General features: G+C 34.0%; 4 protein-coding genes across 4 annotated transcripts; 2 read left to right on the top strand and 2 right to left on the bottom strand.

Moving 5' to 3' along the window:
* The first annotated feature begins 1,244 nt into the window (after positions 1 to 1,244).
* On the top strand, positions 1,245 to 3,976 carry LOC101899656 (cdc42 homolog). The gene is made up of 3 exons (XM_005189170.4): positions 1,245 to 1,584; positions 3,461 to 3,664; positions 3,727 to 3,976. Exons 1-3 carry the CDS (start codon positions 1,297 to 1,299, stop codon positions 3,814 to 3,816), a joined length of 582 nt encoding a protein of 193 aa, XP_005189227.2. The 5' UTR covers positions 1,245 to 1,296; the 3' UTR covers positions 3,817 to 3,976.
* A 546-nt stretch (positions 3,977 to 4,522) lies between these two features.
* On the top strand, positions 4,523 to 7,106 carry LOC101899321 (probable tRNA N6-adenosine threonylcarbamoyltransferase, mitochondrial). The gene is made up of 4 exons (XM_005189168.4): positions 4,523 to 4,925; positions 5,605 to 5,738; positions 5,904 to 6,365; positions 6,436 to 7,106. Exons 1-4 carry the CDS (start codon positions 4,591 to 4,593, stop codon positions 6,882 to 6,884), a joined length of 1,380 nt encoding a protein of 459 aa, XP_005189225.2. The 5' UTR covers positions 4,523 to 4,590; the 3' UTR covers positions 6,885 to 7,106.
* LOC101899147 (Golgi resident protein GCP60) lies at positions 6,885 to 9,938 on the bottom strand. Its single transcript, XM_005189167.4, has 4 exons — positions 9,754 to 9,938; positions 9,217 to 9,644; positions 7,681 to 8,133; positions 6,885 to 7,611 (listed from the first exon to the last, which is right to left on the bottom strand). Exons 1-4 carry the CDS (start codon positions 9,833 to 9,835, stop codon positions 7,192 to 7,194), a joined length of 1,383 nt encoding a protein of 460 aa, XP_005189224.2. The 5' UTR covers positions 9,836 to 9,938; the 3' UTR covers positions 6,885 to 7,191.
* Positions 9,939 to 10,759: 821 nt separating this feature from the next.
* On the bottom strand, positions 10,760 to 15,016 carry LOC101899497 (AP-1 complex subunit beta-1). The gene is made up of 5 exons (XM_005189169.4): positions 14,896 to 15,016; positions 14,133 to 14,258; positions 13,029 to 14,072; positions 12,120 to 12,938; positions 10,760 to 12,055 (listed from the first exon to the last, which is right to left on the bottom strand). The coding sequence occupies exons 2-5, from the start codon at positions 14,238 to 14,240 to the stop codon at positions 11,267 to 11,269; spliced, it is 2,760 nt and encodes a 919-aa protein (XP_005189226.1). The 5' UTR covers positions 14,241 to 14,258; positions 14,896 to 15,016; the 3' UTR covers positions 10,760 to 11,266.
* Positions 15,017 to 20,736: the final 5,720 nt, after the last annotated feature.

Below are 20,736 nucleotides of genomic sequence, written 5' to 3' on the forward strand. Positions count from 1 at the left end.
CGTGCATCAATAAAAAAGGTTACTTAACATAAAAAAAATTAAAAATGCAACTCTGTGCTAGAGTCTTATAGTGACAAATAGACTTTTGCATGGTAGAAGAATGCAGGTAGACGCATCGACACAGCTGCTGGGACAATGAACTGTCAAACTAAATTTGAAATTGAAAATTTTGAATGAAAAGTTATTCAAATTTGTAAAAATTGTTGAAAAACGAATATCATAACAATCTCCGATTGGAGTCGTATAAGAAAACATATAAAAATCTACTTATTTTTGAAAAAAAAACTTTTCAAAGTTTTTGACATATCAATGATCCCAAGCGTTGATGCATCTACCTGTATTTTTTCTACCATGGACTTTTGAATATGTAACAGTTCGTTTTGTTTATTTAACCTTTTTGATCAAAATCCTTATATTAGGGAAACACCGTGAAACACTAATGGAATTGTGTAGTTACTCCACAAGATTGAATCTTAAATAGTAGGACAATACAGTTTTAACCCAAAAATTTTACAATTTGTTGTCCATAAACGTCGAAAATATGCAATCCATGGCAGAATCAGGGAGGTAAAGTCCAGCAATCATATGCTTACAATTTTTTCAAAAATTATTCATTTGACAGAATCTCATTGTCAAAATTTGTATTTATAAATCTTTTATACGCACACAAATCAGAGATGGGAACCTCTTTTTATGTAGTGAAATGTGACAAGGTAAATGCTTATTTGAAATGACTTTAGGGTGTAAGCACATAAGAAGCTTGAAGTCATGGCTAGGCATATTTTGTGACATTTCATAAAGGAATTACAGAGCCGCACTAGAATCCAGCCGTCGTTTTCCATTATAATTTGACATTAATATGCCTAGCCATGACTTCAAGCTTTTTATGTACTTGCACCTTTACCTGCTTAATTTTACCATGATGCAATCGGATATAGTTACGATATACATTTTTTACAAATGTGAATCATTTTCCATTCAACATTTTCACTTCCAAAACTGGTTTGAGAGTTCATTGTTCCAGCAGCTGTGTCGATACGACTACCTCTATTCTTCTATCAATGTTCCCATGCGTTGATGCACCTACCTTTATTCTTCTACCATGGTTTCTATGGTGTTTCAGCCTCAATATGTCAAAATTTATAAAAAGATCACCTAAATATATTATCATATTTATATATAAATATGTATTGTGGTTTTGCATTTCTATAGCACAGTTTTTTTTTAAACTCAACGTAGTAGCAGAAGCGATCAGATCGTTCACTCACATTCAGTCAATGCAGAAGGAGTCACACAATGGATTTCATAAAGTGTGTTGTTATTGGCGATGGTGCTGTGGGAAAAACATGTCTTCTCATATCGTATACGACAAATGTTTTTCATGCGGAATATGAGCCGACAATATTTGATAATTATGCTGTTACTATTGTTATTGACGGCAAATCATACACACTGGGAGTATTCGATACAGCTGGCCAAGAAGATTATGAATGTTTACGACCCTTGTCCTACAAGGATACCGATGTATTTCTGGTGTGTTTTTCGGTCGTTAATCGTACGTCATATGCAAATGTCAAAGAAAAGGTAAGAAATTGATTTAACCTTTAACTTCTGTGGTGGTGGTAAATTTTACCCTCCCTTCACATTTTCTTGAAATTCTCTATTCTATTACAATGAATAAAAATGTTGTTTACATAAAAAAATGTTTTTTTACTTATTTCAATTTAAAATATACAAGCTTACTTTTAAAAAACAAATTATTATCAAATAAAATTTTTAACAAAGTTTTTTTCTGTAATATTTAGAGGGGTAAAATTTACCACCACGTTATAAAGTATGTCACCTCAGAATTTAATGCCATGTTTACGTTAGAACTTTTTGTAGGGTTAAGGTGCAAGTACATAACAAACATAACAAGCTTGAAGTCATGGCTAGGCATATTATTGTCAAATTATAATGGAAAACGACGGCAGGATTTTAGTGCGGCTCTGTAATCCCTTTATGAAGCGTCACAAAATATGCCTAGCCATGACTTCAAGCTCTTTATGTGTTTGCACCCTTAACCTTCTTTGAGAGGATTTATTTGAAGTAAAAGTAATGGATATGACAATTTAAATCCAAATCCAGTGGGTTAACCCTCATACATATAAACGTACTGTAAAGGTTAAATCCAATACAAGTACGACGTTTAAGCTTACTAACAGTACGTTTACATATAAATGGGTTATCCCAATGGATTTAGACATGGTAGAAGAATATAGGTAGGCGCATCGACTCAGCTGCTGGGACAATGAACTGTCAAGCCAAATTTGGAATTGAAAATGTTGAATGAAAAATTATTGAAATTTGTAAAAATTTTTTTAAATAAAACGCTTATTATAATAACCTCCGAATGACGTAGTATAAGAAAACATATAAAAATCTATTAATTTTTGAAGAAACATTTAAAATTTTTTTGACATATCAATGTTCCCAAGCGTTGATGCATCTACCTGTATTCTTCTACCATGGATTTAGATTAAAATTGTCAAATAAATCCTCCTGAAATAAGTTAACCCTACAAAAAGTTCTGACGTAAAATGGCATAAATCTAGTGAATTGTCAACTTAATGCCTATACGTTAAATGAAATCGACTCGCAAATCCAAAAGATTTATCGTATACGCAATGGAATTGTCCGTTGAAATCCACTGGATTTATTTTGTCACGTAATCCACTCGATTTAAAATGTCAATTTCATAGCGAATGCGTATTCATAAATCAAGAGGACATTATTTGAATTAGGAGTGGATTTCGTAAATTTTGATCATACTTTAAGGTGTGTACGATAATCCGATATTTTGTAAAAAAAAAAATATTACAAAATGTGGTTCGATAACCCAAAACTCCATTAAAGGAGAGTGTGTAAAGAAAGCAATGTTGAAAGTTAAGATACTAATAATATGTCAAATTTATTCATTAAGAATTAATTATATTTTAATTATTTTTCAGATAATAACCCTTTTATCATGGTAGAATTAAAAAGGTAAAGTCATGCAATCACATGTTTATATTTTTTTCAAAAATCATTCTTTTGGCAACATCTCTTTTTGTCAAAGTTTTTTAATGTTTTTCAAATATAAGTGGATTTTTAGGTTTTCTTATACGGCGTCATTCGGACACTTTTATATTTCACGTTTTTCAATAATTTTTTCAAATTTAAATAATTTTTCATTCAACATTTTCAATTTGGCAGTTCATTGTCCCAGCAGCTGTGTCGATGCGTCTACCTATATTCTTCTACCATGGTATTTATAAATATACATTTTGACAATGAGATGTTGTGAAATGAAACGTTGAAAGAATTGTAAACATAAGATTCACAATTCTACCATGGCTAAACATCTTTTTATTTATTACAAAAAAGTCCAGTAGATGACTTTGCCGAAACAATTGTACATATAATATTTATTGTGTTGTAGTGGGTACCAGAATTAAAGCAACTTTCTCCAAACACACCATTTTTGCTGGTCGGAACCAAAATAGATTTGCGTGATGAGCAGCCCAACAGCTCGTCCAAAGTATTCAGTAGATATAATGAAACCCCAATTGACTTTGCTATGGGTAATAAATTGGCAAAAAAGATAAAAGCTGTGAAATATGTGGAGTGTTCGGCCTTAACAAAGGTAAGATGTCTAAATCACTTCATTCTCAAAGTTCAAAAGTTTAAATCCCATAAAATTTTCAGAAAAATATCAAAGCTGTATTTGATGAAGCTCTTTTAGCTGTCATCGGACCCGAAAAGCATCATAAGAAATGTTTTTGTCGCATACTTTAATGGAGAGAATTTAAAAAAGCGTTGTATTCAAAAATAAATAGCCATGTAACTGTAAATCCATGGTACAATGAAATTAACGTAACCTCATTTCAAATACTACCATGTGATTTTAATTTTTTTATTTTTCTGGCTTAATATGTCAACTTCATTTGTTTATGTATGTGTATTCTTTTCAATAATAAAAAATTGTTCAGAAAATATTCAAATTCGAGAGTTTTCAAAATGCTTATGCTTATCTATACTTGCAATTTTTTCAAAGTTAACCTACCTTGTCTTCATTGTACCATGGTTCCACCATTTGACGGTTTCGAATAATGTGGAATAGAAAAGTTTTAGTACTTAAAAATTCTATTCTAGGTGGGCGTAAACACGGGCTGGCTGACCTTTCGCATGACAGTCAATACTTGGCATTTGTACCAACATCTTGCAATTACAGGAAAATGAACCAAAAGCCATTTTAGTACTTTTGACATTATTGGTCTTCCATCCCTGGTGTGTTTGTCTACAGAGTATAGAAACTACAGCGCATCGCCGACGGTTGGTTAGCAACTTGGAAGCCGCCGCCGCCGAAACAAATCGTTTGACTTTGTTTTCAGTGCAAACGTCAAGTGATTTTGTTTATAATTTTTTTTGTATAAATTCAATAAATTAAAAGATAGAAATGTTTTAGTGTGTACTCAGCTTAATATTTATAACGGCGTCAAAATGACGCCGTAAAGCCGGTCGATTTCTTCCTCGAGTTGAAGAAACTTACTCTCGCGGTTCATTTAATGAATGTGTCCAGCGGTTCGATTTCCTCATGTCTCATTCGTAAACAACAGAGTTTCCTCGGGGTTTGTTTCGTTGGGGACGTCTTCCCTGTCTATATATCATTTGGAGCATTTAGTGTCTGATTTTGAATTTATACATTTTAATATGATTATGAATTGCACAAAAGTTAAATTAAATATTGCACAACGATGGCTGTCGACTGTGTTTAGAAGAAATTTAACCGTTTTGGGTATTGAAACATCTTGCGACGACACGGGTATTGCAATTGTGCGGCGTGAAAATGACAACAATAAAGTACTGGCTAATGTTATGAACTCACAGCAGAGTTTCCACATAAGGTAACACAATATTTTATATATTCTTTTAACAATCTGTTTAAATTGCAGAGAAAAACCCTCGAAATTCGCTGAACACCAACAGCTTGAATTCGGAACCGTCCGTTTGTTATTTAAACGTTGAGCCGGCATGCTTTGGGTCAAGGCCATAGAGGAGTGTTAAAAAGTGTTTTTATAATTACAATCACAAGCCGTATAAAAGTATAGGCCGATTCACCTCCTATCTGTTAGCCATGACCGCTTTGGCAGTGATGCATAATTAAAAGCATCGGCTTAACTCTAGTTTAGTAAAAACTCTTCAATTTTTTTCAGTGGAAGGTATTTTTACCCTGATCCCGGGAACTCGGATTTTCGGGCCACAAATCTGGGATTTCGGGTCCGTCCCCCCAAGAAAAAAATAGTTTCCCAAAAGCAGGGTAAAAATACCTAATCGAAGAGTTTTTAAAAAATTAGAGTTGTTCCAAAGCATCTCTCAGATCGGTTTTACAGCCACCTAGGACTGTTGAATTGCAATCATAGTTTTCAAAAGTGATAGAAAAAGAACCTCCAGTCAGTGGCACCTACATTGTCTATATTTCTTCCTCAACTTTACGGACTTGCAGTACTCAGTTTTCAATAGCAAGTCTGTTAGTTGAATCTTAATGATTTTTAAAAATAATTTCAATAATATTCCCATGTCTAGATATGGTGGCATTATACCACCACGTGCCCAAGACTTACATCGATCGAAAATAGCTGAAGTTTATGAACGTTGTTTGGTGGAGGCAAATATCAAACCCGAAGAAATTGATGCCATTGCTGTTACAACCCGGCCAGGTAATTAATAAATGTTGTTTAACATTGTGTTTATATAACAACATTAAGCTTTAGCCTGACCATATTCAAACAACACAGTAAACTTCCTATTATTTTAGATCAAATCATTTTTATATTTTTTTATTATTTGATCTCAAATCACATCTATGTTTTCTTACATTTCAGGCTTACCTCTAAGTCTCATGGTTGGTTTACGTTTTGCCCGGCACATTGCCAGGACATATAACAAACCAATGGTACCAGTTCATCACATGAAAGCCCATGCCTTGCAGGCTTGTATGGAACACACGATACCATATCCATTTTTGTGTCTACTCATTAGTGGTGGCCATTCGCAGCTGTGTTTTATAAAAGGTCCAGAAGAATTTCTCCTGTTGGGCGAAACTTTGGACGATGCCCCCGGTGAGGCATTTGATAAAATAGCTCGACGTTTGCGTCTATATATTAATCCAGAATACCGTAACTGGAATGGTGGTCAAATAGTGGAGCAGGCTGCCAAATTGGCCAGTAATCCAGAGGCATTTGAATTTCCTTTGCCGTTGGCCAGAATGCGTGATTGTAATTTTAGTTTTGCCGGCATTAAAAATAATTCATTTCGCGCCATTAAGAGACAGGAAAGGATAGAGGGTTAGAGTGATATTTTTAATATCGTTTTTCAATTAATGAGTTTTTTTTTTTTTTTTTTTTTTGATTTCAGCTTGTCCTCCCGACTCTGTAATAACTAACTATGCTGACTTTTGTGCCGGTCTGTTGAATGCAATTTCACGACATTTAATGAATCGCACTCAAAGAGCCATGGAATTTTGCATAGAACGTGGTTTGTTTTCAGGCAATTGCCGTTCCTTGGTAGTGTCGGGCGGTGTGGCCAACAATGATACCATTTTCAATGACATTAGCCATTTAGCCGAACAATATGATTGCAAAACATATCGCCCCTCTAAGAAATATTGTTCAGATAATGGTGTTATGATAGCCTGGAATGCTATAGAACAAATTATGAATGATAAACAATGCCTCACGTATGATTATTACAAAATCGATGTACAAGGAAAGGCGACATTGGGTACATCATTGCTACAAGAAGTTGTTGAGGCCGATATTAAATGTAAATGGATAAAACCTTTGAGAAATGTCGAAAATAGTTAATAGTCTTTCAAGGAATATTTATTTTCTCCTTTAACATGGATACATTGACCAAGTACAAACATTGATGATGATGGCGATACAGACATTAAAAACAAATTTATTATCTCAACGTTACTCCATCGCTAATGGAGATGAATTGTTATACGAATGCTTTTCATTTGGTTTTTTGATTTTTTGTTTACTTTTATAAAACATAATAATAATAAATATTATATAATAATATATACTGGAACTATGATGCAAAGGATTTGCAAAACGTAATGGGATGTCTAGACTTAAGAACTAATAGAAAAATACCTCCTATTTCTCAACGTTCATAGTAAACCCGATAGTATAGCGTTTTTGAACGCCATATACTATAGCTGTTATCGAATTTAAGCAAATAAACGCCCTCGCCAGGATAGCTGTGGGAACCAACATACACCTCATTGAAACATTCGCGACGATATATGGGAACAATAATTGATATGGGTGGCTTTATCGAGACACTATTGTTGGCCAAATTATTGCGATCGTTCGCCAGGGATCCACATTCCAAGTCTTCATTGGTCGACAGATAATCTTCATCGAGGAATTCGTCGTCATCATCGCTGTCACTGACATGAACTGTGACCTCTTGGCTAACCGGTTTGCTCCATTCAAAATATATGCCAAAACCAATGTCATAATTATCCGTGGCAAATTCCCAGAATATTGATTTACCATTCATATTGGTAGGGACGCGTACCTGGAAAAGAAACAAAAAAATAATTATCACATATCGAAAAAAGAAAACACAAAATTCTCAACAACATACCGTGACCGTATCCCCATGGCCAATGGTAATAACCCCGTCTCCATCGCCTGCCGAGACTTCAGCCTTAAAATCTTCAATGTCTGGACGTGTCCAGATTTTTGCCGGTTGTATAAGAACATAATCATCATCGTCGCTATTATGATTTTGTAATTGTTGGTTACCATCATGGGGCTGCTGTTGTGTTGTCTCCTCAATTGACATTTTGGCCAAGTCTTTATTTAAGGCATCACCATCAGTTGTAAGGCCAATACCACCATTGCCCATATCCAGGGGATTTTTATGTTGCTCTGACATGGAACCCAAATTATTATTGTTTGTTGTTGCCTCCCCAGCCACATTGTGATTCTGCATGTGCAATTGTTGCATATATTGATGATAGTGTTCCTGCTGCAATTGATGTATAAGAACTGCCTGTTGTTCAGGATTACCAGGGAATTGCTTTTCCGCATAGGTCTACGGGGGAGAGAGAGAAAAGCATTCAATTAGGTATTTAATTTTAATATTTATCGGAATATCCTAATTGAGGATTTGCACTCTGGGTTTTGGGAGAGATTTGCAACTCCGTGTTTTTTTTAATAAAATTTTCTTTGCTTTCCTGCCGAGTAAACAAGTTGTATGAACTACCCAATTCCAACTTTGATACCTATGCAAATTCTTATATTTGCCTAAGTTGTTGTTATTTGCCCTTACTTCGCTTATATGGTTGTACATTACCAAAGAAATGTATTTTAAGTTCCGTGACCTCGATTCAAATGTAGACTTCCTTTGGTTTCAATGTTATCACTGAAACTATGTGTATTTGGAGGGATGTACATATGTATGTTTATTCATTGTTTAGTTGTTTAGTGCTGAGATAATGTATACAGACGGTTCACAGTTGTGTAAAAAATTATTAGTACATTTCTCCAAATAAAGAATTTCTTTCAAAGAAGTATATCTATTTCTAAAATAGAGGAACTCTTCCTTATGAAAGTTCCATGTAAAGCTCATATTCGATTTGAACCGGTCTATAGACCATCCTTTCTACAAGATGAAAATGATATCCCAAAGGATACATTGTGCGGCAACTTAAGGACATTTCTATAAAAAGGGAAATCTTTTCTCTTGAAAGAAAAAGGAATATTAAAAAGATTAAAAATATAAAATCTTTTAAGTTATTTTTTCTTTACACAATTTTTTCTTGTGGAATCTATTCTACAAGAACGGAACATTTAAAGATATATAAAAAACATAACTCATGCGCCTCCTGTCGAAATATTCACACATACCTATACCCTGCACTGTATTCTCTTAAAAATCACAACAATATAAAAAAAACACTTGTCTGCCAACCGAGTAACCTATAAATAATTGATGTCAAATGTCCTTTGGTGTGTCTACTCACAATATGGAGAAGGGTAATTATTGACCTAATTCAAGGTAGCACCACCACACACATTCAAACGCACAGTAAACAAAACAAATCAACTGTGACATACACACATTTGATTTCGGCTCATACCACTGCGTCGTGTCTAATAATGGCCACGTACATACCTTAAACTGTTGATATGTTTGTTTATTCAGTGCATCCTGTAATTGCCGACGTTGCATTTCTTCTTTATAGCCCTCCTCCAGCAGCTCTTGTTGTTCGCGTTCTTTACGTTCCTTTTCCTGTTTCTCTTGTTCCATACGTTTCAGCTCCTCTTTGAGTGTCTCGTCGCGATTTTTTCTCACCGCTTCCACATAGGGACGGAAGGCATTACACATAGAATCTAGCAAATCGATAAAACCCTCCATAGCCTGCTCCCGGCTAATGTCACCCAACATTTGCCAATGCATGCGGCGATCTTTGCCAATAACATCGAGAACCCCCAATTCGGGTGCTGTTTTGGGATCGAATGGGCCACATTGTTGTTGTTGCTTAAATGCTATCAATTTCAAGTTGTCCACGTAGGAGAGATGCAGAGCCTTTCCAGAGTTTTCTATGTAGGACAGCCGGGGGGGAGAGGAGGAATGGTGAAGGAAACAAACAAACAATACAGTCAGCAAAAAGTATAGACAAACAGAAGTAAATATGTGTGTTTTACTTACGTTTGTAAAACTGTAAAGCCATACGATAAAGTTCCACCAATGGAAACCCCCATTTTTCCAGTTCATCTACGTTTTTATCCATTTTTTTTACCGTAATCTGTTAAAATCTCGCTTTTCCTTGGTCAACTCAATACAAAAAATAATTTCGTGGATAGGGGTTTATAGTTTGAATTTAGTCTTGTGAATCAATCGATTTTGTGTACCCTAATTCTTGATTGATTTTTCTTACTCTAGAGAAGAGTTCTGTAGTTTTACTTTTGTTCTTGGCCGTTATTACACAATGTAATTCTTTTAGCAGAGTAACAACGTTTTTTCCTGTTTTGTACGAAAATAGTGAAAAAGATAGGAGAAATATACTCGTTTCCTTTACATTTTAACGGGTTGCTTTTTTGTCTTCAGTGAAAAGTTTCAAATATGAAGATTTTTCTACTTTAAGGGAACTGGCAGAATAACCATGAGCAGCCCAAAACAGCAATAAATCGAACGTCCAACCGGAAATGTTGTCTCCCGTAACATTTGTTGGCAATAAAACGCTAATGACTAGTAAAGTGTAAAAACGGCTATAATTTTTATGCCATATTAAAAGTAGGAGATTCTTATAAATAAAGAAATATAGCTTCAGATATGATTTGAAAATATCGAAATTAGTTTATTTGCAGAATTCTAAAGTTAAAAAGTGAAATAGAATATCTACCAATTTAGAACAAATCGTATATCTATACGAAGACGTGGATCTGCACAGACAATTTTCTGTCTTAGGCTGGATACATTTCGAACTTCAAATACCGAAAACACCAAATATCGGGAGATACCGTTATATGGGGGCTATACCTACATGGCCCATTTTAAATACCAAAAGTCATGCAGACATAATACACATTTGAGTAAAATTTTATCAATCTACTTAAATTCGTTCGGAAGCTAGAGCGATTTCCACAGACGGATGGACATCGCTAAATCGACATAGAATTTTATGCTGATCAAGAATATATATACTTTGTTATGATTAACTTTTGATTAAATATTTATTTATAATTATGCATATTTATATATGTAAGTTTGAATAACATTTTCTTATTGGAGTAGGTTAACACAAACATCTAGTTGCGCTTACGTTAAGAATGTATCTCATTTTTTTGGTGATTATTATGTATTTGAAAATCTCTAAATTGGAACAAATACTTAGTTGGATTATATATTTTTTATTGCATCGTTTGTGGCGCCCACTTGAACTGCAAAAGAGGAATGTGTTCTTTTCTAGGATTAAATAAAGTTAAATAAAAATAATGATAATTTTAAAATATTTTCTTTGAAAATAAAGTAATACAATGAATTTTGTTTTTTTTTTTAACCAGGATAGACAATGTAAAACCAAATACTTTTTAAAGCTTACTGTTGTGCTTAAGGGAGGAATAGTCAATTGGGGAGTGCTTGTGTTGTTTACAAACTTAATCAAACTGTATTGGAGCTTTCCGTATTATTCGCTATGGATAACTTTTTTCTTTTAAATTACTTAAGGCGAACGTATAATAGCTTCGTAGGCAGCAAATATCATTGGAGCCACCTCCACGGAACGTGATTTTAGACTGAGAGTAGCATCAGGATTTCCTGGTTGTAATTTCAATTCTAGCAAGACCCAAATATTGTTGGTGAGTTTCAGAGACTGATAGAGCATATCTTGGCCTTCGACATTACGTTTGGCAATCGTAAAGACATTATTGGTGGTCATCTTGGAGGCAATGCCATCTGTTGTGCCAATGACACCACTCAACGAATATTGAACTTCATTGGCAGCTGGTATTTCTTTCCAGGTATTCAAGAACACCCGCTTATCCAGTTGGCCATCTTCAGCAAACAATACATTTCCATGAATCAAGCAGGCGAAGTAGAAAATATCGATGTTGTTCTTAACAGCAACTTGTAAATTGTTTAGTGGTTCCATGCGCTGTACTGGACCCTGTGTGCCCAAATTCAAACTCACTTCTGTCGATTGGTTGGGAGGTAAGGGGGCAACTTGCAGAGGTTGGGCGGGTACCAAACCAAAACTGTTCTTGTTCAATTGTATGGCAAAGCCGCTCATTGGCTGCATGGCTTTGTTGGTGAATTTCATGTCCATAAATATTTCGCCATTGCGTCGAGAAAATGAGCCCTGGATTTCCAAACCTTTACCTTTTTCTGCAGGTAGCCACACAATTTTGGGAATTTGTAAGCCCACATTCAATGCGGTACCACCCAAACCAAATATGTCACCTAAAAGACTGCTTGCTCCAGCGGAGGCAGTTTCAGCAGGGGGACCACCGAGCTGGAAGGCAAAATATTTTCTTTATATTCTTTCTCCCTGTGGAAATATCATTAGGAATACTCACCAAAATATCTAAACCACCACCCAACAAATCAATACTTGTGGGTGCAGCTGCTGGCATTGATGGTGCATTAATGTCCATGGACAATAGATCGCCGATAAGTGATTCTTGATTGGGAATAACCATAGCTTCACCGCCAGCGCCGGAACCACCGGCCTCACCAGCTTCACCGCTAGCTGCAGCACGATTGGGCAAAGATTTTCGCACACCCGCCCCACGGCCCTCAACAAAGGCTGTGGGTGGTTTGTGATAAACACTAGCCAGAGAACTAATATGACATATGAGTTCATCCAACAAGGTTGGTTCCAGCAAATCTGTTTCTTCCGAAATCAATGGTTTATCAGCCAAGACGACTTCCTTGGCGGCAGCGGGATCTGTGGACAGCAGACGCCAGTAAATAAAGCCGCGATCACGTAAGTCAGGATTATCAGAATCTTGAGTGGCCAATGACAATACGTGTTGTACCAATTCTTGGGTATCTGAGGGGCGTTTTAAAAACAATTTCACCACGGCCGTCAACAATTGCAATTGGACTTGGGCATTTTCATCTTGGAATCCCTCCAAGAAACTATCCAGCAACTCATCGGCGTTATCAATACGTTCAGCATATTCACCAATAATCCAAACCATGGAGGCTCTGGCCTCAGGTTCGTCCAGAGTGTCGAGATTTTCACACAAAGTACTAATAATACTTTCGTATTTGTTGGGATATTTACGGAAAATATCCTTGATGACCACAATGGCCTCTTGCACCACATAGTTGACTTTGGTTTGAATAAGCTCCAACAGGGTGGAGACGCAACGTTCAGCCGAGGCTTCAACCTAATGAAAGGACAATGTTATTCAAGGCAAAATTATTGTAGAAAATATATAACAATTTATATACCAATTTAGATATATGATAAATCTCACCTTAATGGCACACCGACCAATAGCTCTGACAGCCTTCCTTACAAAGTCCACATCAACTTCGGTGGCGTACTCCTTGAGCTCACTCAAAACTTGGGCAATATTGCTTTGATTGGCCAGACGGATCATAATATCCAACTTCTCCAATTTCACATAGATCGGATCATTGTATTTCACAAAGAAAACTTTCATTTCATGTTTCAAGATGTCAGGACGTTTTTGTACAATCAAGTTGATGTTACGCAAGGCAACATATTGTACCTCTGGTTCCGAGGAGAGCAGAGTAACCAATGGGGGTGCCAGTTTCTTGGTCAAGGTGGCACAAAAATCTCCATCATTTGAGAGCATTTCTAACAATTTCATCAACACTTTAACAGCGCTCAACACTACGGCGGCATTGGCATGGGCCAATCGCGGTGTTATACGTTCACAAATGGATTGGGCCTCACGTTCATCTTTGGGACTATAGTTGGCCAAGGAATCCAAAATAAATACCTGGCCCCATTCGGTGCACTCATTCAAGGCGGTGAGCAATTTGTTGATCGTGGCTGAATTCATTTCCACCAAAGGTTGTCCCGATTGACTCGATTCGTTAATTTCACTCAAGGCAGCCACTGCATTTGCAACAACCATGGGATTAGAATCGGACAGCAAATCCTTCAACTGATCTAGAAAACCTTGATCTTCTACCATGGATGCGGAAATATCATACAGTTTGGCTACGCACACGGCAGCGGTCTTGCGTACATAAGGATCTTCATCTTTTAAACATTTACGCAAAGGTTCACAAAGATATTCGGTTATTTTGTCTACACGTATACAGCCCATTGTACGCACTGCCAAAGCTCGAATCAAAGGATTTGAATCTTCACAATCCTTAACAAATGTATTGACAGCCATAATAGCGGCATCTGGTTGCGACTTGGCATAATTCATGAGATACAAATAAACCAATTTTTTGAGTTCCAAGTTATCAGTTTGCATGCAGTTTACAACATCAGGGAACAAAACTGAGACATCTTTGCCAACAGTCATACTGGCAATGACCTATATGAAGATTTGGGATTATTTTTTGGATGAATTGTGATATATAAATATTAAACTCACCTTCTTGACAGCCTCCTTTTTCTTCTCCTTTTTGTCATTATTCAATTCTGATTTCAATTCAAAAATTTCACCTTTCTTGGTGGTAGAAAAGTATTTGGAGTCAGTCATCTTTAGGCTGGTATTTTACTGGTGAACAAAAATAGGAAATGTTAGTGACACTTTTAAAATTAGTTTTCACGGAACAAATATGAAATATTTCTGGTCAATTTTACCAATGGGGTTTTAAAATCCCTATAAACATTTTGCAAATTTTCGTATTGCAAAAATCTATTGGTACATTCTACGACTAGATTTTCGATTCACATGTAGAATAAAGAATTGAAATTTTGGCCTATCAATTGGATTACGATAGATTCAGATACAGGTTTTCCCATTTCTTATGGCCGGAACTGTGCTGCCTACCCGTATTTTACACATACACATTATTACTCTGTAAATTTCATTGCTTGATGAAAATTTGCTTTTAACTACCAAAAATAAATATTTCTCTTATCATGAATCCAACAATTGTGTGGGGTAAACGAACGTTGCTGATGTAAAAAATTGATTGTAATTAGAATAAATACCAATGCATCTACTTGCAGAGAGAAAAAAAAGTTTGCGGGGCGTATACATGTTTCATCTTGTTCAGCAAGTTGTCGTATCAAAGAATTTTCCGGAGAATATTTAGCTAACTATTTCGATTTTTTGCAATGCAATTTTTATGTCTATCCAATCTTTAACTTTTAAATAAAGTTCTTATGCACATTTTGTGTTAATTTACCTCTGCTTTTCTACAAATTTTATGAATTGAATGAATTGAAATTGTTTAGGTGACGAATAAAGATTTTTTCACGTAGGGATATGTAAGTCGACTTTGGATTAATCGAATAATCGACTTTGAGTACTCAAAGTTCTTAAACTCGAACTCGACTAGGGACTTGGGTGAAAACCGAGTAATCGACTATTCATAGTCGTTTGTTTGACTTATGCTATGTTCCCATTGATAGATACATGAATTAAACCGTTCATACGGCACGATGCGTAATTCATAGTAAAGGTGGGAACACATAAAACGCTTATTTGGCTTAAGTCATTCTTCTACCATGAAGTATAGGTATTGTTTGAGTCATTCTACAGTTCGAGGGGAAAAGATAATTTTGATTTTCTTTCAGCTCCTATAATGAGAGTAGAAAGAAAACTTAAAGGTGGCAATACATAAAGCGTTTATTTGTCTGGCTTAAATCGTCGGCTGGTTTGCTCCGCATCTTTGGATTAGGTCATTGCCTGGTTTCTTCGTAAAATAACACAGGTTTTAGGTTGGCTTAATTCAATATTGGCCTACGTTCCTTTGTTCTTTTACGAAACAGCAAACCGATGATTTATGTCAGAAAAAAAATTTGGCTTGTTTCAGATGAGCAAAAATGTAAATATTTTTACTACGATAACCGATTTTTACTTTATAACATCGATAAAAAATTGCAAAACTAGTAGAATTCTTGCAGGTTCTGGAATAGGGCAATTATTCTATGACCGGTATACATCTTTTCGATATATAACAATAGGCCTATTCCAGAACTGCAAGAATGTAAAAGATTTAAAAACTATAACCGATTTTTACTTTATGATATATATATAAAAAAAAAAAATTGCAAAACTAGTAGAATTCTTGCAGATTCTGGAACAGAGCAAAAATTTTATTGTGAGACAAAACAATCGTCTTTTTCGTTATTATAAGTTTCATTGAAATCCGATAAGCAAAAGGTCAGACCATCTTCCCTTTATTTTTTAACGTAAAGTTTTCTGAATTCATGTTGCCCTAATTTTTATTTTCATAAAAAACCAAACCAATTTTGGAATTGAAACTGTTGAATTAAAAATTATTTAAATTTGCAAAAATGGTTGAAAAACGCGAATTATAATAACCTCCGAATGACGTCGTATAAGAAAACATATAAAAATCTACTTATATTTGAAAGAACACTTAAAAATCGTTGACATATCAATGTTACCATGGTTCCTTTGTTCTTTTACGAAATAGCAAACCGATGATTTATGCCAGAAAAAAATTGGCCTATTCCAGAACAGCAATAATGGAAATATTTTTAGTTTTCTGAATTCATGTGGCCATATTTTATATTGATAATATGACAATAACGACCAAATGTATTCATATAAGAAATGGATAATGCAAATCGTTTGTTTTATATGGAAGAACTGAATTGAATATTTAATTCACGAAATTAATTACAAATTCGCATTTTGTTTATTATTTTTAAACTAAAATGGAGATGCCACTGTGAAAACATGCAGTGACTACCGGTTACATTTAAAAAAAGATTGCCATATCTCTGAAAAAATGCATTTATTGCAAAGGCAAGATGTAATAATGAAAACACGATAATGTGAACTTTATCCTTTACTTTTTTTAAAGTAAGAAATAACAAAAGTGGACTATAAAGAATATATATAAAAACGGGTCTGTGTGTTACCACCTTTACTGGTCCTATGCTGATTCGTCTCCAAAATAAAACACCAATTTTAGCATTTTCATATTTTTAACAAACAAATGCTTTATTTCAATTAAATATTAATAGTTTAGTTTCTTTTTAGTTTAATTATTTATTTATATTCTTTTTGTTATCAATTTTTTTTAATATCATATTGAAGTAGTTCCTTTTATAAAAACCAATAGGAAAAATATTTTTTTTTATTTTATATTAATATGTGTGTATTTTATAGTTCAATAAATTTATTCATAATAAATAACAATAAAAATACATAAATAAATAAATATTCTCGAAAATACAATACATATTTTAGGTCAGAGTACTTGTTTGTTTGAAGTGATTTCAGAACTCACCTTGTCTATTTGTGAAGATACAATTAGTAAAATAAATTTTTGTTCTTGAATGTTTATCTGTGTGCTTATCTGTGTTTTTTGACACTGTAGCATACATGTGTTCTATTCTCTTTTGATATAAGGTACTTTTTATATTAATAATAGTTAAATAATTCCAGTGAAATTCCATAAAATAAATCAGTCTTTTGAAAATAATTAAAATAACACGCTGAGTACTGGTTTCATTTTGCAATATTTTTATTATTACTGTTCATTCATTTAAGTTTTATGGGTTTATTTCAGTTTTATAGTTTATGGCTAATGTAAACGCACCTGAATTTTGATCAAGAAGTGTGTACAAATATTCCATTGCTAATTGGGACATGGTAGAAGAATATATCCTGGGGACAATAAACTGTCAAACCAATTTTGGAATTGAAAATGTTGAATGAAAAATTATTTAAATTTGTAAAAATTGTTGAAAAACGCGAATTATAATAACCTCCGAATGACGTCGTATAAGAAAACATATAAAAATCTACTTATATTTGAAAAAAACAAAACAATGAAATTAAGGTCAATTCGACGGAAAATTCTGGATGACAATTTTCTACAAGTATTATAGCAAAACAAGCCGCGATATTATCGCTACCACAAAATCTCATTTTGAAACAAAATTCAACCATTCCATAATCATGGTAAAATTAAGAAGGAAAAGTCATTTCAAATTAACATTCCCATCTCTGCATTTTTTGTAATTTAACTTGTCACATTTCACTACATAAAAACAGGTTCCCATCTCTTATTTGGGTATGTAAAATGGATTTATAAACACAAATTTTGACAAAGATATGTTGCCAAATGAAATATTTTTGAAAAAATTGTAAACATATGATTGCATAAATTTACCTCCTTGATTCTACCATGTCCAAGTCTTCGCATGACATATTTTGTGACATATCATAAAGAGAGAGAGAGAGCCGCACTCGAATCCTGCCGTCGTTTCCCATTATAAATTGACATTAATATGCCTAGCCGTGATGCTAAGCTGCTTATGTACCCTTACATATTTTATTTATTTTATATTTCAGATATTATATTATTCTTTGACTAAGATTCGTGAAAATTACAAAATATTTTTGAGAAAATTAAAACTACAAAAATATTGAAAATTACAAAAAAAATTCGGAGAAAAAAAATTTCTTGCCATCTGTACGCTTACATTAAAGGAAGAACTACAAAATTTACATTTGACAATTTATGGGCATCAAAAAAGAAAATTTTAAGTGCATAAGGGTGGGAATACATAAAACGCATATTTGGCTGGCTTAAAGGTGCAAGTACATAAAAAGCTTGAAGTCATGCCTAGGCATATTAATGTCAAATTATAAAGGAAAACGACGGCAGGATTTTAGTGCGGCCAGTTGTCAGTTTATGGACAAATAAGAAAGTTTTAATCGCAAAAGTGTGGAAATACATAAATCGCATATTTGACTGGTTTAAGTCATCGGCTGGTTTCTTCGTAGAGGAACAAAGGAATTTTAGGTTGACTTAGTTCGATTTTGGCCCTAGGCTCTTTTGTTCATTTCCGAAGCCAAATAAGAGCTTTATGTATTCCCACCTCATGTGCATGTGATTACCTTGGTAATTGTACCATGACACAAGGGTAGCTTGATACTTCTACCATTGTTTTATACATTTAAGACTTTCAAGCCCATTTTACCCGTATCAAAATAGCTTTGGAATTGTACATACATATATTTTTGTTGGTGGTTTTCACTATTTCTTTTTCAACATTCTTTGGTGTTATTTATATGTAACGGATAAAATATGAAAAAGTATAGGAATTTCATTATATGTCATGTTTTTTTGAACAATGACACCTTACATATTTCAGGGTGTACGTATTACTGTTTCTTGATTGGTGGAAGATTGTTACTTTTTATTTACTGTTGTTCTTGTTGAGCTACAGAATAGTATTTTAAATATTACTTCTTTTTTCTATAGTTCTTTAATATTTTAATTGTGTTTTTTCTGTTAAAACTTTTTATCTAAAATATTGCATTTTAAAGTTTATTTTCTTGATTTGTTGTCTGTAGATATGTTTATTTTTTAATATTTTTTGTGTATTAAGGGCTGTGGCAGGGGATTTTTGGGGGATTGAATAATGCCAGGTTTACAATGACACCCTTTGACAATGACACACACAGTGTATGGAACATGGTATAAGAATACAGGTAGACGCATCGATACAGCTGATGGGACAATGAACTGTCAAACCAATTTTGGAATTGAAAATTTTGAATGGAAAATTGTCCAAATTTGTAAAAATTGTTGAAAAATGAAAATCATAACAATCTCCGATTGGCGTCGTATGAGAAAACATATAAAAATCTACTAATTTTTAAGAATAACTTTTAAAAGCTTTTAACATATCAATGTTAACAAGCGTTGATGCATCTTCCTATATTCTTCTACCATGACACTGTGTGTCATTCGTCATACAAATTGTCATAGTCCCGTTCTACAGAGTAACTGCATAGGAAGGAACATTTTTTGTTTTAGGCGTTTTAGTAGGAGGCGAATTTCCGCCTTAAACGCATGATTCCACGAAAATTTTATTCTATGAAATTACTGCATGTATCTTGGGACATAGATCAATAATCACGATGAAGGGCTCAGATGTAAACGTAGCACGTTTGTTGATATAGTAGAAGAATACAGGTAAATGCATCAACGCTTAGGAAAATTGATATGTCAAAAAATTTTAAATTTCTTTTCAAATATAAGTGGGTTTTTATATGTTTCCTTATACGACGTCCATCGGAGGTTATTAAAATACTCGTTTTTCAACAATTTTAATAAATTTAAATATTTTTTTTCATTCAACATTTTCAATTCCAAAATTGGTTTGACAGTTCATTGTCCCAGCAGCTGCCTATATTCTTCTACCATGATATGTTAACATTCCGTAACAGCTGATCGAGAATGAACTGTCAAACCAATTTTAAAATTGAAATCGTTGAATAAAAACTGTTTAGATTTGTACAAATTATTAAAAAACGAATATTATAATAACCTACGATTGACGTCATATAAGAAAACATATAAAAATCTACTTATATTTGAAAAAAATTTAAAATTTTGACATATCAATGTTCTCAAGCATTGATGCATCTACCTGTATTCTTTTGCCATGCTTGTAGCCATAAATTTTGTGAGCGTTTTTTGTTTGTGTTCTCTGAATTAAATGGAAATATTTTATTTGGAGAAATAATAGTGTATTTACAAAAAGATTTTCTTACAATGTGCATATCTAAAAATTTGTTTTTTTTTTTAATAAAAAGTGTTTTGAAATTAATAAGTGGCTAACTAGTCAGGTATAAGGTGAATTCGAACAAATCGGATGTTTTAAACTCCTTAATGAAGATTTATTGGCCGTTTATGTAATGTAATTTAGAACTTAAATCTACTAGATTTACTCAATGCGGTATGATGTAAATGTGCTATTAGCGTTTTGTGTTCACATAAAGCGCTTATCTGGCCAAAATCGAACTAAGTCAACCTAACACTCCTTTGTTCATTTACGACGAAGCCAGCCGATGACTTAAACCAGCTAAATATGTGCTTTATGTATTTCCACCCTAACTCATGGTAGAAGAATAAAAGTGAGAATACATAAAACGCCTTTTGACTGACTTAAGTCATCGGTTGGCTTCTTTGTAGAGAAACAAAAGAGTTTTAGGGTGACTTGGTTCTATTTTGGGCCAGCCGATGACAAGC

This window comes from Musca domestica, unplaced genomic scaffold (assembly GCF_030504385.1).
Source record: "Musca domestica strain aabys unplaced genomic scaffold, Musca_domestica.polishedcontigs.V.1.1 13, whole genome shotgun sequence".
Taxonomy (NCBI): Eukaryota; Metazoa; Arthropoda; class Insecta; order Diptera; family Muscidae; genus Musca; species Musca domestica.